This window comes from Rhinatrema bivittatum, chromosome 5 (assembly GCF_901001135.1).
Source record: "Rhinatrema bivittatum chromosome 5, aRhiBiv1.1, whole genome shotgun sequence".
In the NCBI taxonomy this organism is placed as follows: domain Eukaryota; kingdom Metazoa; phylum Chordata; class Amphibia; order Gymnophiona; family Rhinatrematidae; genus Rhinatrema; species Rhinatrema bivittatum.
Window position 1 is genome coordinate 237,587,034 of NC_042619.1, and position 26,536 is coordinate 237,613,569.

A 26,536-nucleotide genomic window follows, 5' to 3' on the forward strand; every position below is an offset into this window, starting at 1 on the left:
CCTCTAGTTTAATAGCCTTTCTTCCCCTCTGTTAGCCCCAACCTTTAAAATCCCACAGATCTTCCAATACTTTTTTGTTTTATCATTTACACGTCATCCATATGAGAAATTACGTGGCAGGGGAACCCCAGCATGCACCATTTACATGCAAATTTCAGGTTAAAATGCTAGAATGCCCCTACTCCACCCAGCCCACGTCCTCCTTTTTAAAAACTTTTTGTTTGTGTGTTCAGCGGCATTTATGCGTGTATCTGGGTGGCTTTTAAAATCCACTCAGCACGCACCAACCTAACATATTCGCATGTCCCCTGATTGATGTGCAAGTCAGACTTTTAAAATTAATCTTTTCATGTTGTTTCTTTCATTCACAAAGCAATACAGCACTTGGAGTTTTCCATATTTTTATCTTGGATACATCACCTGCAAATTCTCATTCTTGCATAAAAGTGACATTTTCTCAGTATTCAGACAGCTTAATCCAGAAGCAATGAGTTATGCATCTCTACCAGCAGATGGAAGACTGAGCAAAGCTGATGTCATAGTATATATACTCGTTCTCTGACCTCCGCCCACCAGTATTCTCCATCTCCAGCAGATGGTGGATGTGCATTTCCATACTGGGGATTGCTTATTTTAAAAACTGCTTCTCCTGAGGTGATAGCTGGTGATCCCTCCCTTAGTCGAGTGCCTTGGTCCAGTAGCCAGTTTTCCAGCGTGGACTTAGCTGCCAGAAGAGATTCAACTGAGAGGCTAGCAGGTGCTGAAAGCCGAATGCGGTGGTGAAGGCATTAGTCTCCCCCAGCAGCCGGAGACAGATTCTGTTCTTGGCCAGGAAGAGCTGAACTCAGGTAAAGAGTTTATTTAAGAAAAAAAAAGGAGTGCTTTAGGGATTTCCCCCCCTCTTCTGTTGCTGGTCTCCGAGCCTCAGCGCACCAATCCAATGTGCAGTCCTGTCTCCATGGGGGACTTGGGGGACTCATAGTTTTGGTGGGTTGAGCGGCTCTTTGTGCTAAACCCCACTCGCAGGCTTGTGGGGACGCTGCGAGGTAGGTCACGGTGGCGTTTGCAGGCTTTCTTTTGCACATGTTGCCCATGAATGGGCCCGGCGCCACTGGCTGTGCAAACTGTGCAGTTGCACAGGGTGGCACACCTGGTGGGATAGCGTCCGGAACTGGGAGAGGCCCGCAAGGCTGCCGATGGACTCTATCTCACCGGCAGCCCAGAAGAGGAATTGACCATTGAGGCCGCCAGTGGACCCCATCCCACCGACAACCGAAGAAAGAAGGAGCCCATTCTTCTACTCCTTCTCAGTGCCAGTGTTTACTGTCCAAAACAAGTGCAGCTAGCAAGCTTTCCATGCTGATCTCGTGATGCACAAAATCAGCACAGAGGAAGTGCTAGGCTCGAGCGCATGGGCCGGCACACGAGGAGGAGCAGCAGCAGAATGGCTCCTAGTGATTTGTGTGAAAGAATGAATGAATGAATGAATGAGGGCCTTACTGAGGTGTGGGGTGTATGAATGAGAGCCTTACTGGGGTGTGGGGATGTGGTGTATGTGAATGGAAGCATGACTGGAGGGTTGTGTGTATGTGAAAAGGAACCGGTGTGTGTGGAAACCTGCCAGGGGTGTGTGTGTATGTGTGTGTGTGAAGAACATTTGTGCTACCTCACTAATCCATGCCTTACTCAGGATGACTGGAAATAGAAAGTTTTCGAGTATGAAGAGCGGTGAATTTTCCATCCTTATTAGTTTTACTTATTGGATGTCTGTCATTTTGAAATAATTTGTTGTTCTTTGGGAACATTTTAAAATTTTCTATGAGCTCTTAATTACTGGATGTTATTCTGTTCCTTAGATCATTATAAAATTAATATTTCCAAGTATGGTTTTACCAATATGATTGATTTATATTCCTTGATTTAATTGTTTGATGAATGATTTATGAGGACTGGTGATGTTTCTGTTTCTCCATTACTGCATTGCATACAGAATCTGGCTTGTTGCGGGTTCCGGTTCAGTTTCTGTTTATAGTTTATAGTCTCTATTCTGAATTTGGTGTGAGTGAGTCTGTGTTCTGCATGTTTAATTGAGGTGGGGTATTCTGTTTAAAAAAAAATAAGGAGGGGCAGCACAGTAATTGTTTGCACAGGGCAGCAAAAATGTTAGCACCAGCCCTCCCTGTGAAAGCAGTGCCTGATGTCAGTTTGCACCTGCACATCCAAGTTGAGCAGCCATCTGCACTGCATAGTTGGATGTCCAGAATTTGTGCATTTGTAGTTTGAGCGTTCAATGGAGTCTCTCTCTCTCTCTCGATAGATAATAGGCATCCTATTTTTGGGCATCCATTTTTTGGGTGTCCTGTGTCACACACACTGGCAGAAAGATAATGACAAGGGCTACAAAGTGCAGAGATGATGGAACAGGGGAAAGGATGGTGGGGATTCTCCACCAGCACAAGAGAGAGAGAGAAAAGCAGCAGCAGGGCTACTGGGGGTCTCCAGGCCCCACCAACCATGAGAAGATCACCTCAGAGCCTGAGATGGGCGGGGACTAGGAGAGAGAAGAGAGGGGAGGGCCAGAGTATGTGGAGGAAAATGAAGGGGTGGTAATGGGATAGTGAGGAGGGGGTGAGAGAGGGGCTGGGGGTGTAATGTGAGGGGAAGCGAGCAGAGGAAGAGGGGCTGGAGGCAAAGGGCAGCAGGAGAGTGAGAGGGGAGATGTAGTAGAAGGGTAGTGGAAAAGTGAAGGAGGTGAGGGGTCGTGGGAGAGTGAGGGAGGGGTCGGAACATGTAAATCCCCTCATGACACACCTCACCAGCATCACCACCACCATATACCCATATCTTCACCCCCTCTACTCTTCAATATGTGCACATATGCCAACTCCTTCCCCACCCACTCACAGCCTCACACCTCCACTTTCCCCCTACATACACAGTGCCTCAATACACAGCGCCTACTCTAACCTCACAATACATACACCCTTCTGCTCCCCTCGCACAGGAGGAGGGAAGTGCACAGTTCCTTCTCGCTTCCCCAGGCATTCCCCTACACCCCCCCCCCCCACTAAACTCAATCAGTCTCCCTCACTCCCCAGCCAGTCAGTCCCCACATACACAGATATTCACCCTCAGTCATTTCCTGACAAAATATACAGACACACACCAATCACAGCAACCCAATAACACGTGTATATACACACACCCCCACCCCCTCTCATCCTCATGCATACAAGAGAGGGGGGAGTCTGTGAAAATTGCAAGAGGGTAAGAATCTATCCCTTCACTCACCTCCCCACAACACAGACATGGGGGGGAGGAGGGGGGAATGGGGAGTGAAGTGGAGGGGAGGGAGAGAATGCACACGTGCAGGGGAAGAGAGGGAGGGAGGGAGAGTGGGTGGAAAATGGGGATGGGTTTGCCACTCCCAACACACTCACTTGCCTCCCCATACTGCTTACATATCCACATCATTCTCACACAGGCGGGAAGGAGAGGGGAGGGGGAAAACACGGAGAGTGCAAGGGGGGGCAAACTGCATGCACACCCCCACGCCAATCCAACAATACCTTCCAGCTCCACCACCACATACACATACCCCACTCCCACACCCTCCGCAGGCCTTCCCCACTGAGTGCCCCCCGCCCCCCCCCTCCCCACACACACACACACACACAGACACCTACCCCCATTCCTCCAATCCACGTACAAGACATTGACAGTGGACACATCGGGCTCATGGAGTCATAAAACATGCTTTTTGATATTGCTGTGCAATTATCACTTTCTCTTTTTGGGGGATTCCTTTAACATCCGTGCACACTCAGTCAAGGGACATAAAAGGAGGGGTGAGGTTGAGAATTCTATAGCTCTCTCTCCCTGCCCTTCCTTTCATTAACGTCACTTACCCTGTCCAGCATTTCCTTACATTTTCCACCTAGGCAGGAAGTGTGCAGAGGACATGCTCACTGTTTTGCAAGGGTAGAAGGGTGTACTCCCATTTTCATTGCTGTTCCCGTGCCCTTCTGCCACTAAACCTCTGTTCTCCCTGAAGCTTCATAAGGGCTTTTTGTCGGTGCACCCCCAGTACAAGGGCTGGTGCAGTTCTCGTTTGTTTCTTCCCAGACTTTGCCACCCAGGGGCAGTCCTCTCGATCTCTACTTTCCCCTTCCTCCTGTCCTTTCCTCTGTGTAGCTTCCTACCCAGATGCAGTCCTCCCTCAGTCTCCTCTCTCCACTTCCTATCGGGTGCAGTCCTCTCCTGTTTCCCCACATTCAGGTGTATAGTCTTCTCCCTTATTCGCCTCCTCATAGCCCTCTCTCTCTCTCCTATTCCACGGGACTGAGGCCAAAGAATGTTCTTCCAGACTTGTTTCTGCTCCCCTGCTGACAGTGGATTAGGGCCGAATATCTTTTCCTTTGGCTGGCATGGCCCGGGGAACCCTGCTGCTGGCTCCTGCTTTTCTTTGGCTGATGGGGCCTAGGGATTCCCACCAGCCACACTGCTTTGGCAGCAAGCGCTTCATTATTTTCAGCTGGCAGGGCCTGCAGAACCCCCACTGGCCCCACTGATTTCTTCATGAGCTCCCCCTGACTCTCTTCATCTGCTGGGGCATGGGGACCTGAGCCAGCCACACTGCTGCAGCAGCCACCGGTTCCTCCTGCCTGATGTTTTGTCCGTCTGTTTGAAACTTACGGACCTAACTTCCTGCACATGAACAGCTGAAAAATAATATAGACAACCAAATTGTCAGGCACATGAGGCATTCAGCACAGAACACTTAAAAGCTAAAAGAGCAGACGGGGCTGTGTTCACCACAACAGCGTATCTAATGTGCCTTCCCCTTCTATCCCATGGGGAGTCTCTCAAGTGTAGCAGGCAAGTACCCTCTCTTCCCCCTCTCTTCCCCCTCCTCCCCCCCCCTGGCGTCAAGTTTCATGACTGTCGTCCGCCGGTAAGGAAAACCGACGCCGGGTCTATCTGCGTCAGTTTTCGTGATGGCTGTCCGCCGAATCACGAAAACCAATTGGGTTCGCGTTAGCAAGGAGGCGCTAGGGTTGTGCAAGCGACCCTAGCGCCTCCTTGCTAACGCGACCCCCTAATTTAAATATTGCATGGCGCCCTAAGAGAGCGGGCGCTGACTGTTCAGCGCCCGCTTTCTATGCGACTTTATTGCATCGGCCCCTATGTGCCTGTAAGGTCTTCTCTTTCCATTTTTTAACACTTTTCAACCAATCCTCTTATATGGGAGTGAGGTCTAAAGTCTGTCATTAACCCAAAACTATACAGCATGGGACAGAACCCCAACAGAAATCCAGCACCTCCAGTTCTGCCCACAGACACTCTGTATCCACAAAAATGCTTCTAATAATGGGTGCAGAGCAGAATTAGGACACTTGCCCTTCCCTCTCACCATGCAAAAAAGAATATTCAAATTCTGGTGCCATGTCAGTAACAGCAACAGCAACATCCACTACCAGGCTGGAATGGATGGAGTTTGTGTTTTTTGTTTTTTTTTAAATTTGTATTTTATTGGCTTATTAAACAAAGCAATATAACAAGCATGTGTTACTGATCAAAGGCAACTCAATCACAAATTACATAATCAATATTGATGTATCTTAGCAACCTTTCCACTATAATAAATTCCAAACAAGTTTCAAAACATTTTCTAAGTATCTTTTTTAACACTTCGTGAATGGTAAAGTACAGATGACAATCCCTCAATAAAGCTTCTAACAAAGCCGCGTACTGTTCTGAAAGACTTTTTATGTCAAACATCAATAAAATCCGAAGATGTGGATGAAAATGAAGGTGAAAATAAAAATGAGATGGTCATCATTCCATACATCTCGCATGTCTTCCCCAGCCCCCTCCCACCCCTACGCTCAAGAACATACCAGAACGTGTGTGGTAAAAAGAGATTCCACCTTTCACCTAGTGACAACATATACCTTCACGTGGTGCTTTTTTTCTGCCATTTAAGGATGCCACAATCTTTCAAATTTGGCTAACCATTTAGGCCTAATTGCTGTGAGATGATTCAAGTAATAAACTTTATGCAGTCTCTGGATCGCTTTTTGTACAGAGGGGAGTTGAGTATCTTTCCAAGAAAATGCCAAGTCTCCTCTAGCAGCTATAATTATTTGCTGCACTAAAGAAGTCACATTATGGTCCATTTCGGGAAGCGGAATATTCAGAAGAAAAAATGCAGGATCCTTAGGGATTTTTTCTCCCGATATTTCTACAATTAAGTCAGCAACAATAGGAAACTGCCTTTGGACACTCCCACCACATGTGGAAAAAGGACCCCGGTATACCACATCCCCGCCAACACAATTTACTAAGACTCGGATAGAATTTTGAAAGTCTCATCAGGGGAAAATACCATCTGTAGAGCATTTTAAAACCTTGCTCCACAATAGCAGCGGAAATGAAACTTCTCGCTATACTAAGGGAGCAGGTGTCCCAAGACCTTTCTCCGAAATTCCTCTGCAAATCCTTCTCCCAGTTAACCACATGAATGGGGGGAGGGGGGTTTGGCTGGATCTTTGTTTAATAGGTTATACATTTTTGATAATCCCCTTGGTTACAAATTGTGCCTTCTCACAGAATCCCTCAAATAGCGATTTACCTTTATTCAGATCTAGTCTCACTTCTTTTTGGGATAAAAACTGACCCAACTGCAGATAAAAGTAAAAATCTGAGGAAACTAAGTGGAAAGCACACTCGACCTCTGAAAAAGGCTTCACATGTGCGCCATCCCACACCTGTTCTAACCTCGGGCATCTTTTTCCTTCCCACCTGTCAGATAATGTTCTGGAGCAACCTGGAACAAAACTTGAATTAAAAAATATAGGCGTCTTATAGAAAAACCTCCTGTTCCCTACCAGTTTCTCCTTCCAATTATTCCATAATTTCAATGTGAGTGACAGTAGGTGGTAAAGATTTCAGGAGTTTACGACAGGGAGCAGGGAGCCACACTAACCTAGATGGAGCCATCCCGTTCAGCAGAGCCCTTTCTAGGGAAAACCGTCATTTCTCATTTCTACTTAAGTGCCAGTCAATCACCGCCTTGAGTTGTGCCCCAACGTTGTACCTTAAAATACAAGGGACTCCCATCCCCCCTCTGACTTTAGGTAAATACATAACCTGTCTGCTCACTCTAGGGGACCTTCTCTTCCATATAAAATGGAATAATTTAAGCTGCCAAATAATCCTTTCTTCTGGGATTAGGATAGGTAAGGTCTAGAATAAATAACTCGGTCTGGGAAGGATATTCATTTTAACCATCGAGATTCTCCCCATCCAGGAAAAGAGACTCTGTCCCATGTTTGGAGGTTCTGCTGGATCTTATCTCAAATCCTGTCATAATTTGAAGTAAAGAGGTCATCTAATCTTGCTTCAATTTTCACCCCCAAATATTTTACTTCCGAAGTTATAATTTTAAATGGAAATCTTCGCTTAATAAAAGCAACCTGATCAGGAGGGAGCGTAATATTCGGGAATTCAGATTTCTCTGTATTCAACTGATACCCTGATACCTTTCCAAAACTAATCAACTCCTTCATTAGAAAGGGCAGGGACTCAACTGGGTGCGCTATCGTAAACAGGACATCGTCCGCAAACACGGACAGTTTGTACTCAGTCGCCAGCCTGAAGGCCCTGAATTTCCCCAATAGCATGAATTTTGATCGCAAGTGGCTCCTAGTACAAAACAAATAACAGGGGGGCTAGGGGACATCCCTGTCTGCTGCCTCTTCCTATTGGGAAGGCTTCGGAGTAGCCTCCGTTTACTTTTATGTAGGCACTGGGGTTGGAGTAGAGCTTCCTAATCCAGGTTAAGAAATTCCCTCCAAGGCCAAACTTTGTGTTGTTTTTGAGATACCAGAACCTGAATTTTTAGTGGTAAGGGGAAGTGACCTAATTCTGCTCTGCACTCATTATTAGAGATGTTTTTGTGGATACAGAGGGTCTGTGGGCAGAACCGGAGGTGTAGGATTTCTATTGGGATCCTGTCGCGTGCTGTATAGTTTTGACCCCAGACCTCACTCCCATATAAGAGGATTGGTTGAATGATGCTATCAAATCAATGTTAACCTTAATTATGTAAAGGCTTTGTGACAGCTTCTAGTACTTAAAATAATAATTTCTATAAAGTAAGGCTCTTTACAAATAGGATAAGCTCCTCTGAATTCCAGATGTGTTCACTATATTGTTGGGCCTCCCAAACCTGCCTTGGTGACCTCACATCCTGTTGAGTTTTCAGGATATCAGCAATGAATATGCAAGAAAGAAATTTGTATACACTGGAGACTTTTCTCATGTATATTTATTGTAGATATCTTGAAAATGTAGCTGGCTTGAGAGGTCACGGGACAGGTATTGGAAATCCTGCTATATCTCTTCAGTTCTAACATTGCAGCTGAAAAACTGAATGCTAATCTTTTATTCCCACTTGTCATTTCCCTTCCCCCAATCTGATTGTTAACTGTTCTGCGTAACTAGCTTTAGTATACATTAATATGGGAAATAAAACTATATTTTCTAATAAGCAATCGCTTGGATTGTGTCTTTGCCATTTAGAGTTTGTTTTTCATAAAACGGTAAAAAGCTTTAGTACAAACTAAAAAAAAGAATCTACAAATGGAATCAATACAATTTACTAGGTTAAAAAAAAAAGAAGACCAAAATTGGAAACAATAGCAGCAAGCAACAGGCAGATTGAGAAATCCAGTGCCGCAGTTTTAATGGACTGCATTCCATGAGAAAAATGTATGTAAAAAGTTACTTTATTCTTTCAAATGAAAAAATGCATTTTGGTTTCAAGGTTATGATATCATATATCATGCCAGCTACTGTTTAATGTTTGCCTTACTAACTGTAGATAAGAGTTAATAACCCTCCCCCATCCCTAATGCATTCTGTCATTTGTTACATCGGACACATTCTTAAAAATCACTGACCAAGGAGCGCTGATAGGAAAAAGGTGAAAATGCTGAAGGTCACTGAAGGTTACAAGACTTCACTGCTGCTAGGTGACAAGGTGCCTCACTTGGGCTGGGATCAGACTTTGTCCTTGTTTCCGGAACAAACCCGGTTTTGGGCTGTGTGTTCAAAAGGTGACCTGCCACGCTCTGCTTTAAGAAAAACAAAGTGCGTACCACCGAATGCACTTGGTGATGTTATTTTTCCAAACGTGCACAATCAATGTACAAACTCCATTCAGCAAATACTTTACTCCCTTCTATTTAGGCTTGGGAGGCACTGTTGTTGCCTTTGAGAAAATGTCATAAGCTGATGGCTTTAGGCGCAAAACAAATGAATGCTGGCAATGCGTGGTCTGGAATTGTGGCTATGGAGACATGCTTCAGCAGTATAGTGCCACTTGTGCCCAAAATATATGTGTACATGTTTTTACATTTCTATACTGAAATGTACACTAGCAGAAGAGAGGCCCCTATCAGGAAGGGAAGAGAGTGAATGCAGGGCTGTGCTTTGGGGCAAGGTGCAAGCCACCCTGAGCCCCATGCCACTATGGGAGACCCCCCCAGCACTATAACTTCCTGTCGTCTTGGGGGGGTCAGTATTCCAGGGCGCCCCCCCCCCCGCTGCAGTTGAATCGCCCCAGGCCCTTAAGCCTCTTAAGGTCAGCCCTGAGTGAGAGGACTGCAGGGAGAAGCAGATGAGTGAGAGGGCCTCTGACAACTTTCCCTGAAAGGGGTAGGGTGGGAGGAGAAAGGAAGGACGCACCCACCCCTCAGCGCTGGGTCCCATTTTTGTCTGGAATACTCCCAGGTATGCTATCAATTAGCTTTTACCACTGAGCCTGGAAACTAAGCTGGTCAGTAATAAAAGTTGGTTTTGATCTCCCTAGAATTGTCCTTGTGTGGCATTCGGTAATTTTAGAGAATTTAGATAGGACTGGCTGTTTTAAGTTATAAGAGATCATACATGCAGACTCTTCCTGGAAGGGAGAGATCTGCAGGGGGTGAAAAACTGTAGGGAGAAGAAAAGATGGGTACAGGAAAGAAAGCAAGTACCTTTCCGACAGTGTTAAGCTTTTTTTCCTCTGTACTGGCTTATCCCTGTATACCTTGTTTACGCATTGATATTTACATTTACTTAGCACACTCCATAAGAATTGCAGGCAGAATGTCTCGTTTTTTTCCCTGTCTGAGCATGAGGTGAGTGAATTTAAGATTTACTTCTGTTTTAGATATACTTTTTTAAAGCTAATTGATTTATGAGTACACTGGAGCCTCCTCCAGTGGTAGGAGGAAGTGCTTGGTGGAGCTGCCGCCAAGATGTAAATTGTGGGGTACAAATACTCTTGCACCAGCGAGCTTGACGGGAACATCCAATGAGGCCTCTGAGTGCAGAGAGGCGGAGGCTCCGATTCACACTGGAGATCGGCGAGGTATCTAAGGTGTGCTTGGACCACAAGGAAGAAGTACCTGTTGTCTGTGCTATAGTCAGGTCAGCCCTGAAGATACAAACTTTGATCCCTTGCCTGGGCCAGGCAAGAATCTGATGGAAACAGGGGGGAACACAAGAGGGTAAAGTAAACTGTTTGAAACTGAGCTGTTGGGGCGTCAGCTGTGTAGTAAGGACACTGCTGCCCTGTTTCAGAGCAGTTTAGAACTGCTGTTGGTTTGTTTTGCTGCTGCCCTGCTATAGTTGTTTTGTGAAAGAAATTCCAACCTGCCAGAAAGAACTGCAGGGCTGCCTCAGCCCAGGAGGGAGAACTAATAACCATACAGCATTTTTTGAACCAGAGCCAAGGGAAATGAAACTCTGCCTGCCTTCGGACAAAGGGAACCGCCTATGGAAGCCCAGCCTGTGATCTGATGTGCTGGAGGCCCGTGCAGGTGGCTGAACCTTCACAATGTACATGAAAGGTGCACGCATGGACAGTGGCTATGGCTGAAGCCTTGGCAATTGGTGTTACAGTTCACAAGTTTCAAGCTTGTGCTAATTCAACTCCTTTTGTCGCAGTTAATGCTTGACGATAAGAGTATGGTGTCATTGCACTTTTACTTCGTGGTGAGCTTTGGAAAGGCATTCTGAGAATAATAAAAGCTGATTATAAGCTGCTGATAATTTTCCTTGTTTGGTATTCACTAAAAGTTTAAAGTAGATAGGACTGGCCATTCTTGTGTTATACAAGAACATACATACATGCATATGCACACTTCTGTATTCATATAGAGAGCGAGCTCTTTTTTTAGAGTTATTATCTTAATAGAATTTTATGATTGTTTTAGGACATACTGCTATATATATATTGATTTTAGCATAGAATAATATAAGTAGTTATTTTATTAATTATTGAAGTACTTATAGTTTTAGCATTATAATTTTAGTATTTATTTAATGTTATTTTACTATGGATTTGTATTATAATTTTTAATGACTGTATGTGTTATACTTGCTTCTTATGTTTATTGTAAATCGATATGATGGAACCCCGATATGTCGGTATACAAAGAATAATAAACTATAAACTGTAATTTTTATTGGTGTTATTATTTTATATTCATTTTCTTGTTGAATATCCATGTAATCAGTTTCTGCTTTTTGCTCAGTTTTCAGCAGATTTTATTTTTTGCTTAGCCTGACAGTTTACTTTTGCTCTTTTTGAGCTTCCAACTTAGTCAAAGCTGGCCTGCATTGTGAGCCTTCATTTGCATCTACTTGGGGTTTGCCCTTATTTTTATAACTCCCCTCCCCAAAGCGAGCTCAGCTATTGCAGTGGAAGCCCCATAGCCTGGGGGCTTTTGGAACCAGTATGCATGCCCCCCACTGCTGCCAGCAGACGTTTCGGTTGCATGATGGCTGAGCCTGCCTCTCCTGGGGGCTGTGAGCTCTACCTCTACTGCATCCCCAGCCCAGGAAGTAGAAGTTGGACCCCAGAATTGAACCGACGTGAGCTGCATACACAATAAAAATAAATAAAATGTGCAGCATTACTGAAGCCACCACACAGGCTGAGCCCGCTTTCTAACAGGTCGATACAGTAACGTTCAGTTAAAGATTCCCCGTCTGTAACGTGCTGGGAGCGCACAATACAGACGAGTAAGGCTATCCAGCGATACAGTCTCCTGTTTCACGCGTCCTTAGCGCTTCCTAAAATAAACACATAACCCTTTCCGCACCCAGCATGTAAATGAACGAAAAAGCTGTATAATGAAGGAATTAGCTATTCCCCTCCGATACTGTAACGGGCGCTGATATTATCTCCTCAGTAACCCGCTGTTCTGCCGCGGCCTTAACCTGTTAGTTTACTGCCTCCCCCTAGTAGGAGTTAGTGTAGTGTAATGTAAAAAGCATTGCTTACCCGCCCTGGTCCCCGGTCCAGCCGTCCGGTGTAGCCCCAGTCCGGTCTCCTGCAGCCCCGTCCGGTCCCCTCCTCCCGAAGCAAAAAAAAACCGAAAAAGTAGCAAGGCTCGGGCCTGCTACGGCAGTCCCTTCTCCCTTCCTCCCGATTTCGCGGGTAAGCGGCAGCGGGATCCGGGGGCAGCAGCGGCAGCGGGGGGGCAGCGGGATCCGGGGGCAGCAGCGGCAGCGGGGGGGGGCAGCAAAGAAGCAAAAAAAGCGGGATCCGGGGGCAGCAGCGGAATTGATGCCCGTGCGATTTTGGCGCTCATGCCATGAGCGCCAAAATCGCACGGCCATTCATCCAGGCAGAGGGAACCGGTGGCGAAAACGGCCCACGGTTCCCTCTGCCTGGATGAATGCACGGCCCCCGCCGGAATGGATGCCCGTGCGCCAAAATGGATGCCCGTGCGCCAAAATCGCACGGGCATTCATCCAGGCAGAGGGAACCGGTGGCGAAAACGGCCCACTGTTCCCTCTGCCTGGATGAATGCACGGCCCCCGCCGGAATGGATGCCCATGCGATTTTGGCGCTCATGCCATGAGCGCCAAAATCGCACGGGCATTCATCCAGCCGGACACGCGCCCACCCATCCAGGCAGCGGCGGGAGCCGGACACGCGCCCACCCGCCCCCCGGGATCTGAAGCCATCAGCAGGATTGTAGCTCCCCCCGACGAAGACGAAGATGGCCGCCTGCACGGGGGAAAGCGTGCAATTGGCCGCTGAAGACGTGACGTCACATCCCGTGACGCCAAACGTCGTGACGTCACGTCTTCAGCGGCCAATTGCACGCTTTCCCGTGCAGGCGGCCATCTTCGTCTTCATCGGGAGGAGCTACGATCTTGTTCCTGATGGCTTCAGAAAAGTAAGTTACTTTTGCGACTTACTTTTGGGATCTTGACAGATCCCAAAAGTAAGTCGCTTTTGGAAAACACCAAAATTGTCGCTTTTTGAAAAAAAAAAAATTGCTTTTGGTTTTTTTTTCTTCTCTGCTGCCGCCTACCCGCCCGATCGAACACGCGCCCACCCGCCCGATCGAACACGCGCCTTTGGTTTTTTTTTTTTGCTTCGCCGCTGTGTCCCACCTCCTCCCGGAGCAAGGCTGCTTTCGCGCCCTGCTCCGGGAGGAGGAGAGACACAGCAAAAAGTAAGTCGCTTCGCCGCTTCCCTCCTCCCGGTGCCTGTCATTCCAAATGTCATTTGAAATGACAGGTACAAGCGCACCCAGGTTACTGTACAGGTGCTGTATTAAGCGCCTATACAGTAAAATGGGTTACGCGGGCATAACCCTTCCCTATCGCTTCACAGCCGCGGCATGCATTTGCATGCAATTAGAAGAGAGTATCGGGGACTTAGTGAAGAGAACTGTGCGTGCGGGGAGGAAGGGTGCGCCTGACACTGCCGCACTGTTTCTACCGCGGCCTTACTGTATCGACCTGTAAGTTGGATGTGTGAATGTTGGAAAATGCTGGAAGCACATTTTACTATTTCCCCAGTGAGCTCGAGGGTAATTTGTGCACTTTATTTTTGGCAGCTGCGGGTTTAGAAAACTTGTGCACATAGAGGAAAGCTCCTGCAGTTGGTGTGGATAATTTGTAAGCCCAACAATTGCAGTGGATTTTCTTTTTTAAGATATTTTCCTGTGAATTTTTCAGGCTGTATTCCTAAAGCAGAAATCACACTTGTTCTTGTCCTGCCATCTCTGTCACACTTGTTAATCGGTCATATTTAGAAACAGCAATAATTGACAGACTAGTTGGCAAATAATTGAGAAGAAGTCAGGCCCAGGTCTGCTGCAAGAGTTTATAATAAAGAAATTTTAATAAAGCAAACAAAAGTGTAATAAATCTATTACAGTAGTTTATATTTCTGTAAGGCTTGTGCTTTGCTGAGCTGCAGGAGAGCTTAAAACGAAGTAGACCCTCTGTAATCTTGTGCTGCGGTATTGTGATGGACCGTGGACTTCAAATCCTCCATGTTCAAAATCTGGTTCTTCTCTTGCTCAGCCCAGTCATTGACAATATATTTATGGTAAGGGTCATCCGAGTGTTCCTGCCTCTTGGATTTCACCGTGCTCACCAGGATAGCCACGATGATGAAAGAAAATATTCCAATCATCACCATTAGGTACAGGATGACATAATCGAAGTTCTCTGCGTTGAGCGTCGCCTGCAGCTCCTCGTCTGCTCTCGTCACGTTGTTGCGCCATGCGTTCATGTAGTCGATGAAGGTGTTCTTAAAGGTTTCTTCCAGCGCCTTGGTGAAATTCTGTAACCTGGACATAGCTGCATGAAGCTGTCAGGTGAGGGCAAAAAAGAGAAATGGGTTTTCTTCAGGGATCTTGGGGTTTCTCCCAGCACGCGGAAGAGAGTCCTAGGCTTTACTGGACTTGAGGGGATCTGCAAAAAAGATCTGCCATTATTGAATGTTTTGTTCCGTTGGGCTTCCAGCTCAATTAGAACCGGCTTCTACTCACAACTGTCTGGGGTACCCTCTTTCCCCCTATTGTTGATCTGCCTCCTATTTAGCTCAGCTATGACTAATAATCTTTAGCCGGGGGCTGCAGGATACAGTTTCCTCTGGAGCTAGGTATGTGCACACCCTGAGCCTGGCCAGTAGGTGTTGTGCAGTGCTACCTTCAGGGCATCCCAAGCCCCAGCTAGCCTAAGGAGTAGAAAATGTAGCTCCATAGGTCACCACAGAGCCATCTTCAATTGTATCCATAACTTTCCAAGAATTTCATTTCAAGTTTTATTTTTTTATTTTCTTTTTAATTTTCATTGTTTGTACTTCTGTCCCTCAATTATTTAGTAAATATTGTAGCATAAGACACTATATTACATTACTTGTTTACAAAGAAGCCATTTTTTAACTTTTATTCCTGTTTACTCCTTCCTCCCTAAGATGCCCGCCCTGGTGTCAGAGGTCCCAATTGTTTCTCCCCGAGGCTGAAATATGTCAGTTTTGCTCAAGAGTCCGTTACCTTGGTAGTGCCATGTGTTTTATCTCTCCCCTAGGGGTCTAACGGCATTACTTCTGTGACGGGCCCTCACCTGGCCAGTCCCAAACAAGGAACTCCTGTTCTGGGGCCCAACCATCTGTACAGTTTTGGATCCACCTTCAGCATATCTACCATACATGCATTTTAAGATTGTGAAAGCAAGGGGCCAATGTGTGATCCTTCCAAGGTTTAAGATCCTTGTCAGACTGCATTTGAAATAGGGTGACTCAGTTTTAAGTACTCAGTATTGAATATGAAGGCAGATCAGAACCAAAAGACCAATCCAATCTGCCTAACTTACTTCCTGGTGCAGTACCATAGACCCCAGCTGATCTCAGATTTCCCTTTCATTTCTACATAAAGAGTCTTTCTGCTTATCCCAATCTTTCATATCCAAATGTTAAAAAAACACAGATGAGGGCCACTAAACTCATAAAGGGGCATGATGGCTTAAATATTCTAAAAAATGTCCAAGATGCATGTGCTTTCCTTAGAAAGATGATTAAAGGGGGGATGTCTTTAATTGCAATGTACAGGTAAATCAGTGGATCCTGCAAGTGATCTTCTTAGCTCAAGATTAGCAAAGAAAACGAGCGTATCATTTCAAACTAAGGAGCAAGAGCTTTTAGCAACTTTAAAAGAAGGGATTCTTTATTTAAAGGGTGCTAAAAGTATGGGACATTTGACCAGTGTAGATGAGCATGGCTATAACTGTAACTGACTTCAAAAGAAAACTGAACAGGCATTTAGGTGAAAAAAGACCAAAGGTAAGATGAGGCTTCAGAAAAGGAGGAGTAACCTAGTGGTTAGAGCAGTGGGCTAAGAACCAGGAGACCAGGGTTCAAATCCCACTGCTTCTCCTTGTGATCTTGGGCAAGTCACTTTACCCTCAGGTGCAAACTTACAAGCTGATTCAGTAAAGTCCGCGGGAGAGCAGACAAACACCTGTGCACCAGCTGATGCAGTATTCAAATTAGGTGGTGCAGTAGAAACAGGAGTGGTGGCTGTCAGTGGGTTTGATAGCCGACGCTCAATTTTGTCGGCATCGGTTCTCAAGCCCGCTGACAGCCACGGGCTCGGAAACCGGACGCCGGCAAAATTGAGCGTCCGGTTTTCGGCCCAACAGCCACGAGCCGAATTCCAATTATTTTTTTTTTTTTTACTCTTCGGGACCTCCGACTTAATATCGCCATGAAAGTTACGCCATGATATTAAGTCGGAGGGTGCACAGAAAAGCAGTTTTTACTGCTTTTCTGTGCACTTTCCCGGTGCCGGAAGAAATTAGCGCCGACCTTGGGGTCGGTGCTAATTTCTGAAAGTAAAATCTGCGGCTTGGCTGCACATTTTACTTTCTGTATCCCGCTCGCATACCTAATAGGGCCATCAACATGCATTTGCGCTATTAGGTGCCGCGGGTTGGACGCGTGTTTTCCTCCCCTTACTGAATAAGGGGTAAGGGAAAACGCGTGTCCAATAGCAGGCTAACAGTGCGCTCCATTGGAGCGCACTGTATTGTATCGGCCTATTAGATTGTAAGCCCTCTGAGGATAGGGAAATACCTACAGTATCTGAATGTAACCTGCTTTGAAGTGCTGAAAAAAAAAATTGTGAAAAGCAGAATATAAAGAAAAGAGTCCAGGGAGTTAGCTCATCTCTATGTTTAAGGATGGGATGGAAGATGCAGAGTCATTTTTTTTCAGCCTTCCTCATATTTACTACATAGAGTGCCAGTTGTATTAAAGAGTTCACTCATTCTGGGGTAGATTTTATAAATGTACGCCGGATTTTATAAGATACGCGCGTAGCCTATAAAATCCGGGGTCGGCGCGCACAAGGGGGTGCACCTTGTGCGTGCCGAACCCTGCGCGTGCCACCCGTTCCCTCCGAGGCCGCTCCGAAGGGAACTTTCCTTCGGCTTCCCCTCCCTTCCTCTACCTAACCCCCCCCCCCCAGCCCTATCTACACCCCCCCCACCTTTATCGTGAAAGTTACGCCTGCTCCAGACAGGCGTAACTTACATGCGCTGATCGGCTGCCGTGCGATTCCCCGCCTCGGGAGCGATTTCGGAGGCCTCGCCCACACTCCCGAAACGCCCCCGGGCTGGCACCACATCCCAGACATGCCCCCCGGAATGCCCCGAATGTCGCGCCGCCCCCTGACACTCCCCCCTAGCAAAGCCCCGGGACTTACGCGCGTCCCAGGGCTTGCGCGCACCGCCGAACCTATGCAAAATAGGCTCGACGCACGTAGGGAGATTTTGAAAGGGTTACGCGCATAAGTTATGCACGTAACCCTTTTAAAATCTACCTCTCTGTGTGTAAGTCGGTAGCTTGTAGAAGCATTTATGAAAGTAAATGTTTCCCCTTCTACCAGCAGTCCCTAAGTTACAAGGACAAATGGTGACATGGAAACAATTCTTTGCAATTCTTTTGTTTGTTAGTGACAGAGGAAATGCCTAAGAAGGGGCTTCCCAGACCTTTAGCCAATATGAGCCCAATTTAGCACATGAAAATTCCCATGACCCCAGAGGAAGAGCAAATCAAATTAGCAGGCGTGCAGTCACTCCATTCTCACCCTCCCCACCTTCCAACCCGTTCCCTCTTTCAGTCTCCAGCCTCTCCAGTCAAACCTTTTTCTCATCCTCCTTCCCTCCAGAGGCCCCTCTGTTAACCTCCATCCTCCAGCTGATTCTTCCTTATCCTCACCTCCCCAGCTCATACCCTCTCACCCCCTCTAGCCCTTTTTGCATCCCTCCAACTGATCCTCTTTCACCCCCCAAGCTCTTATTATAACAAATGATCTTTTGTCATTTCTTTCTTCTCATTCCCATAGCCTCTCTCACCACCTCCTTTCCAACTCTTCTCTCACGCACCTCCAGCTGATCCCCTCTCACACCCCAGCAACTTTCTTACATCCCCCCAGTCTGTCTTATTATTGTTCCTCTCTCACCCTCCACGGTCATCCCCCTCCATCAGGTCCCCCCCCCCTCCAACCCCTCCTGCATCTGATCCCTCCTTTCAAACATCCCATCCCCCTGGCTAGGGTAAGAGGCAACAATTTCTTTTGGGTCCCAGGCTAAAAGTGGATGGCAACTGGTAAGAAGAAAGGACAGGCTGCTGACAGGGCCCACATTTTTCTCTTTAGTAGAGTTCAGTGGTGGGTGAGGGGAGAGGAGAGGGGTAATCTCCACTGGCTTATGCACACTTAGCCCACTGTTCTCACAGCTGATAGTGATCTACAAGCAGCAACAGCATTAATAAAAGTCAGCACAAGGCTGTGAGCTAGTGCAATCTCTTATGCAGGGCTTCCTCTTACCACAGAAACTCATGCAAGGGCAGTGCCACTGCAGGGTCTGTGAATGTGCGAACTCACAGGCCCCACACTGACTTCCTTCCTCTACTAATGCTGCTGCTGCTGGTACCTTAAGAGCACAGCTGTTTGAGGTACTTGTGACCCCAGCTGAACGTTTTTTGACCCCATTTGGGGTCCCCACCCACAGTGTGGGAAGCCTTGACCTAAAGATTGAAGCCAGCAGATGTTCCTTTGAAGAAAAGTGTAAGCAACCTTGCTATGATGGGCACTGGAGAGTTGTATTGCTCTTTGAGGTGTTAATAAGTGAGGGAGACCGTGTGTCTTTATAACTGCAAGTTAAGAAATATGTGATCCTATTGGCAGTCATCCACTGGGCAATAGCGACACCAAGTGGACATTACTGGAAAAGGGAGGATATTTGAAATTGATGAGGTCAATATTCAAAGCCATTTAGATGGATAACTCACAAGTTATCCATCTTAATTATGTTATCCATCTAACTCCAAGTTATCCATTTAAATGTTTAGTTTTGAATATCAATCTTAATATAAATTAACTTTTCTTAGCTTATGAGACACAATTTTAATTTAAAATGATCAATTGTACACTTTTACAACAGAACTTGGATGAACGATATTTGCCTGGAGCCAATAAGAGGCAAAGGATCTAAGGCTGATGAAACTGATTACCAATTACTTCTGCCCCTTTGAAGAGAAAAAGACAGAAACTTAGACAGAGAGAGGGAGAGATACAGGAATGTAGTCATGTGGTGAGACCTTAATTGCAGCCTCCAGTTTATGGTTTATAACAAAGGAAAAGCAGTTTCTGGTAGCTGGAAGTTTTCAGGAGGTTAATTATCCCGGAGAAAATTACTTATCCAGTAGTACTGAGACAGTTGTTTTATTAAATGGTAGCAAGAGCAAGTAAGGTGATTTTTAAATATTTCCTAATTTTGTTTTATTTCAAGTTAGCAAATAGTATTAATATAGGGGGTCATTTTCCAAGCGGATCGCACGCGATAAGGGATGTTTTGCACGCGAAAAGTCCCTTATCGCGTGCGATACAAAGATGGGGGTGGAGTCAGGGCGGCGTCAGCCCCGGAAGAGGAGGAGTCGGGGGCGGCACCAGGGCTGACGCCGTGAAGACTGCACCGACAGCGAAAGGTAAGCACCTTTATCACTGTCAGTTTCGCGCCGAATAACTACACCTTCTATGGTGTAGTTATTTGACGCAATGCCGGCAGCGACCGCACCGTGGAGGTGCAATAGCCGCCTGCTATCGCAGGACTGCCCCCCCATTTCGTGCCCCCCGTTTCCCTATGCACTCATCTGAGTGGGATTCCCTATGCCTTGCGACATTAGTAAATCCAGCCCATAGTGCTTGCATTTTACAAATGGTAGGCAAATTTAGTTTTGAGGACATTTCAGAAGATTTTCCATGAGTTTATTCAGAATAGAGAGGGAATTAATTTTTTTAGAAGATCATCTAGTCCATGTGGGGCATCGCTGTGGACGTCCTGAGCATCAGCAACTGCTTCATCAACCAACTGGACTACAAGGAAGTTAGTCTGATCTAACATATTCAGCAATCATGTGAGATTAAACTGAGAACGTATGTCAATGCTGCCAGAATTTGAATGGGAATTTTTAAACCTCATTGTTTTAATTTGCTTGAACTAAACTGAAAGCTGAGATATAGTGCAAGGATAGTGGTGTTCTGTTATAAAACAACAAAAGGTTAATTTTCTTATTTTTCCAATGCTAATAAATTCCTCTTTTACTATAATAGCCATGTGCTTCTGTTTCCTATAGAGCAAATCTCTTGTATAAATGTGCCCACATTGATTACAATAGTAATAGTTTTTGTTTTCCTTACTGTATTGTATTTTGCCTCTCCTCTGCATCCTGTAGTTGGGTGGGTGGGTTACACATGCCCATTCTAATTCACCCAGCTGAGAGTTGGAGTTATTTATGTGTCCTCCCCCCATAGGTGGGGGTTAACGTGTTTGTGGGGGGGAAAAATAACATCTGTCCCAGAGAGAAGCATTTGGCAGTCAGAAGAAGGTTGGACTTAGACCTTTTAGACTTCGTTCAGTCTGATTGACTGTTGGACAACCATAAGTTTGTTTTTTCATTATTGTATTTTCTTTTCAGAGCTGTGTTCATAAACTCAGAATTTCAAAAAAACGTATCCTGCTTCCTGCCCTGCTCTCTGTCCCATCTCAGATTAGGTCCATGGGACTTAAATTTGAGTCTACATTTCCCAACTAATTTCAGCCTTAGTTGGGTAAAAACAAAAATGGAAATTCGAGGGGCTCAGTGTCGTGCGCGCTGTCGTGCGCAAGGCCTCTGTTTCCAGGGCTGGAGCCTGACGCCTCTTTGGGCAAGCAGAGTCTGGGAATGTTATAGTCCGCGGTTCCCAGGGTGTGAGCAGGGGACGGAGGATCCTAGTGATAGTCACAGCAGCAGCTTCTTGCAGGTGTAAGGTACATGGGCAGCATGTTTCATCAGCTGCTGCAGTTTGTAGTCCCTGTGGCTAGGACAGTCTCTGTGATAGCCGGACTAGGCAGGATTGGAGAAGGAGGCACGAATGGAGAAAATGTTTCAGGAGAATGAAATCTTTTAGCTCTGTAACCCTAACTGTGACTGAGCTGGAAGCAGAAAATAAAAATTAGAGCCAATTGGAGGCAAAGAGCTGCAGCCCAGATAACTTGTGTCTCTTTGAACCCATTACTCCATCTCGCTTTTATTTTTGGGGGGAAGGGAGGGGGCTGGCAGTTTCTTCCTGCGCTTTGGGCTTCCAGCTCAGCCAGAACCAGGGCTGGGAGCCTTCATTCACAACTGCTTGGAGATTTCCCCCCCCCCCCCCCCCCTGTTTTCTATCCCCACTCAGCTCATCATGGCAGTGCCAGTCCTCAGCTTTCCAGAGCCCTGTAATTCTGGGGCCCAAATTCGGCCACTAGATATCACCATTACACAGTGACTGACTCCCCCTCCCTCCCCTCCCCCAACCCAAAGCTGCCAGCGCTGCTTCCACAGCACCCTCAGCGCCAGCTCAAGTCAGGGAGCAGAAGAACCCAGATTCCTCTACGGTCTGAGCCCCCATCAGGGTTCAAATCTAACCAAACCCAGCTCCCCCCCGTTTACATATCAAATTATCTCCAACCGTATCTTAAACGTAGCACTAATGAACCTTTTTTTCCTTGGTGTTATTTCAGGATAGAGTGCACTGCACATTAGTTATCAAGAAGGTGATGTGCTAAGGGAAGCAAAACTTACCTAATGGGTGCTGCAGCCTAAGGGAAAATCACCACTGGATACTGCTCCTGTAATGGTCTCTTCTGGCCACCGACGATTCCCAGCTAACTGCTTGCTTTTCAAGGTTCTGCACTTACACTAACTGCCCCATTTAATTTAATCTCATGTGAAAAGTTAAATATTAGCATTCATCCAGTCTATATAATCTTGATGCCCTCTGAAGTGCCCTTGGCGTTCTTGGTTTAATGTGACACAGGCTGGGTTTTCTTCAGTATTTCTTTAAAGAACAGGAGCTGTTTCAGGGTGGCAGCATGGATTTGTAGATGCAGTATTAACTTGGTTTTCACCGATGACCCATGCCCATTTTATCCTCACAGTGAAACAGCAGACGAAGGGGCTTCGGCTCAAAACACCCGATATAGATCACCATGGAAATAAAAAATCAGCAATGGAATTTAGGACAACATGAGTTAAGCACAGAGTATCCCAAGCGATGGAGAAGTGTGGAAAATGGATGGGATAGGTGGGCCATCACGTTTCTATGTTTGCTCTTAGTAAAGTTCAGCCCATCATGAGTACAATGCAGTTGGCTGAGGATTTTGAGGTCATCGTTTGACTGACACATGTACTGTTCAGGACTGGGTACCCGTAAGTGCAGACCTTTGTTGTGAGCACTGTTCACTAGAAGGGAGTTCCTTTCCTGACACAGCACAAATATCAGAATTAAGCATACAAAATGTATGGTGGAATTCCCTGTTGTATTTGCATCTATTCTTGTTTCTGCAGTGGTGTTGAAGTGAGAACAATACTCTTGTGCCTTGCCATTATATTTTTTGATCACAAGTGAATGCACCGACATTAACTTTCTTAGCATTCAGATAGGTGGATCCACAGCCAGTGGGTTATGCACCTCTGCCTACAGATGGAGATGGAGCTAACTGACGTCACAGTACATAGACTCCTGCAGTGACATCAGCCTGCCAGTATTCTCCATCTCCAGCAGACAGTGGATGTGCATCTCCCTACTGGAGATTGGGTTGAAAGTTTTTTGTAGAAAGAGAAAGAAGAAGTTTATTGCCCTTCTCTCCTGTGGCGGTACCTTATGATCCCTCCCTCAGTCAAGTTTTCCTGAGGTGATATCTTCAGATCCCTTCCTCAGTTGAGTGCCTTGGTCCAGTAGCTTGTTTCGGCCAGCGTGGACTTAGCTATTAAAAAACAAAACAAAACAAAAAAAAAGCCAGCTGGAAGGCAAGCGGGTGCAGGAAGCTGAGCACGGTGGTGAAGGTCTATGCTCTCTCTCCCCACAGCTGGAGACTGAAGCTGTACTTAGCGGGTCGGGATGAGCTCAGGTAAAAAAAAAAAAAAAAGAGAGAAAGGTAGGAAGGTAGGAAGGTCCCCAGATGAGGTTGGGGACTCAGGCAGCTTGGCAGGTTGAGCAGTTTTCTGGGCTATGCCCTGCTCTCAGGCTTGGATTCTTCGCTGAGTGGTAGGCTGCAGCGGCATTCACATTTTTTTCTCTGCGCAAAAGGCTGCCCTCTTTAGTACGTCAGTTTGAGTTTACGGGACCGGCTGTGCATTTGGTTGTGCGCCTAGCTGGGAGCTTAGATGAGTGCATAGTGGTGCCTAGGTGGACGCACAGTGGAGCGTTTAAGGGCGCATAGGTGGGTGCTCAAATTGCATATAGACGGTGAGTGCTCAGGTGGGCGCTCAGTTTGTGTGTCTACCTGAATAGTGTATTAGTTGCCTAATTTTTGAGTGCCTATATTTTGGAGCATACTGAAAACTCCATAGCAAAGAAGCCTAAGCGCCTTAACCTTTTTGCTGCTTGCCATATTCGGGCATCTCAGCCTGGCATTCCCTCTAACTTATGTCAGCACTATTGGAGGCTCAGGGAGAACTGACTCTGATTTTGCTAAGCCCAGTCCTTGCCAACATAATGTGGGAATGGAGAAAGAGCTGCCAGAGATTTTGCCTATGTTTGGGGCTCCCCTAACTGGTTCGTCAGCAGGGGAAGGTAGTTCAGTGGGTGCAGGACTGGTGACCCCTGGTTTTGGCATGGACCCCTCTGCCTTTTCTTGTCTGGAATTTTTCAAGGGCTTCAGAAGCAGTTGTAAGCCCTGGCCAATCTTAATTAGGCTGTGGTTTCCACATGCCTGTTGCCACAGGTAAGCTTCTGAGTACATCTAGACCTGCTATGGGTCATGTCAATAGGGACCCGGATGGCATGGATATTTACATTTATCAAAATTTGTGAATTGCCTAACACAAAAAGGCCTAGGCGATGAACAGAATAACATACATAATCATAAAAACAGATACAAAACAATATAAACAAAAATACAATAAACAAAAATGTAACAAGATTAAAAGAATTAGCATTCACAGAACATAAAAGTAACACATATAAAATTCATCAAAGCTGATAGAGTAAGAATCAGAAAATTAATAAAACCAGATAAAATAAACATTTAAAAATAGGCTAACTTAAAAAGAAAAGTTTAATTTTGTTTTCTGAAATTTTTTACGCAGTCACATTCTCTAAGACCGATAGAGAGCGAGTTCCAGAGAGTAGGCCCGGCAACTGAGAAAGCGCATTCACGAGTAATATGTAATCATGCATTTTAGGATGATTAAGCCAATCCTTACTCCCTGGAGGATGCGGAAAATTCCTCCAGGGCTGAGCCCTATAGAATTATGTTGCGTTTCTTTCATAGAGATGAATTACCGGCTCTGAATTCCCAGACACTGAAGATAACTGGGCGTGCCGGGAGCTGATTCCATTTCGATTTCTTGGCGTAAAGCCTCATGTTTCTTCCCTATTATGGAGGCTAATCAAGAACTGATTGATCTTGAATGGGGAGCCCCGGAAGCTAATTTTAAATGGGACGAGCCTTGGAAGGGCTGTACCCCCTGGATCCGGCTGCGAGAGAGCAATTGCGCTTCCAGAAGTGGATGCGCTTGTGTGTGCCATCACCAAGCGGATGACTATCCTTAAGCAGGCCTTGAAGCGATGGCAATGAATTTGCAGATAGCTTCTTTTGCTCCCTAGTAGTTTGTTTTTGCTTACTTCTCTCTCAGGAAGTCGATGAATCTGGTATGAATTCCAGGGCAGTGATGGAACCGGCAGCCACCTTTTTGGCAGATGCGGGCTGCGACCTGGTCTGCACTTTGGCCAGAGAGGTGGCTTCGATAATAGCAGCCAGGCATAAGCTACAGCTCAGTAATTAGTCGGCCAATATAATCTTGAAGTCTAATCTTACAAAATTGCCCTTTATAGGATCATTCTTGTTTCACGTGAGCTGGAAAAAAATGGCCAATAAGTGGGGCGAGTCCTAGGTTCCTCGGTTACCAGAGGATAAGAAGCAGATGCTGCACTCCTTTGGCATGAGAGGTCATGGTAGGGGTTTCCGATGCTTTCGACCCTACAGAGGAGTGGCTTCTCAGAAGATTCACCCTTTGGGTAGGTCTCAGTCCTTCATCCCAGGCAGCCCAGAAGGGGTGCAGGCTCAGATTGTGGTCCCCCCCCCGAGCTTCTCAATGAAGGTGTGCCAGCTCCCCCCTCGGGAACAGGCAATAGGGAGGTCACCTGTCTCTTTTTTTTTTTTTTTATCAGAGGTGAGTTGAGATCACATCAGACTGGTGAGTTCTTACACTTTTTCTTCAAAGGAACATCTGCTGGCTTCAACCCTTAGGTCAGGGCTTTCCACACTGTGGGTGGGGACCCCAAATGGGGTCAAAAGCCCTTCTGCTGGGGTCACAAGTACCTCAAACAGCTGTGCTCTTTAGGTACCAGCAGCAACAGCATTAGTAGAGGAAGGAAGGAAATCAGTGTGGGACCTGTGAGTTCGCACATTCACAGACCCTGCAGTGGCACTGCCCTTGCATGAGTTCTGCAGATGATAAGAGATGGCTACGCTCTGGAGTTTCTCAGTGTCCCTCGAGACATTTTCATGGTGTCTCCCTGTAACTCTCCACAGAAGAGACAAGCAGTGGAGTGTACACTGACAAGGCTCCTCAGCCTGTGGGCTGTAGTTCCAGTGCTCATGTCACAAGAAAATATGGGCTGGTATTCCATTTATTTTGTTGTGCTCAAGAATGAGGACTCCTTTCGCCCCATCCTAGATCTCAAGGGAGTCAACTGTCATTTGCAGATGACTCATTTTCGCATGGAAGCTTTGTGCTCAGTGATAATGGCAGTACAGTCAGGGAAGTTTCTGACGTCTCTGGATTTGTCAGAGGCATACCTTCATATTCCAATCCATCTGGAGCATCAACTGTTTCTGTGTTTTGCTGTTTTGGGGCAACATTATCAGTTTTGAGCGCTGCCTTTGTGTTGGCCTCCACACCCAGAACCTTTTCCAAGGTTTTGGTAGTGGTTGTGGCAGTGTGGAGAAAAGGTGACATTCTGGTTCACCCGTACCTAGACGATTGGCTGATTCGGGCCAAGAGTCTGGAAGAGAGCCTTCGGGTCTCACGCAAGGTGCCTCCTTGCCATAGGAACTAAGTTGGTGGTGAACTTGGCCAAGAGCAATCTACAGGCATCCCAGACACTGGAGTATCTGGTGTTTGGTTTGATATGAAGCAATA

At 46.3% G+C, this 26,536-nt stretch overlaps 1 protein-coding gene and 1 long non-coding RNA gene across 2 annotated transcripts in view; one reads left to right on the plus strand and one right to left on the minus strand.

The window, feature by feature from the left end:
* The window catches only part of LOC115092559, a 39,281-nt gene that overhangs the window by 657 nt on the left and 12,088 nt on the right, over positions 1–26,536 (plus strand). Inside the window, exon 2 of the long non-coding RNA XR_003857019.1 lies at positions 22,327–22,472. This is a non-coding gene — a long non-coding RNA (uncharacterized LOC115092559). The remainder of the gene's footprint in view (positions 1–22,326; positions 22,473–26,536) is intronic.
* Positions 14,236–22,057, minus strand: KCNE2 (potassium voltage-gated channel subfamily E regulatory subunit 2). The gene is made up of 2 exons (XM_029603528.1): positions 21,971–22,057; positions 14,236–14,778 (listed from the first exon to the last, which is right to left on the minus strand). Exon 2 carries the CDS (start codon positions 14,660–14,662, stop codon positions 14,285–14,287), a length of 378 nt encoding a protein of 125 aa, XP_029459388.1. The 5' UTR covers positions 14,663–14,778; positions 21,971–22,057; the 3' UTR covers positions 14,236–14,284.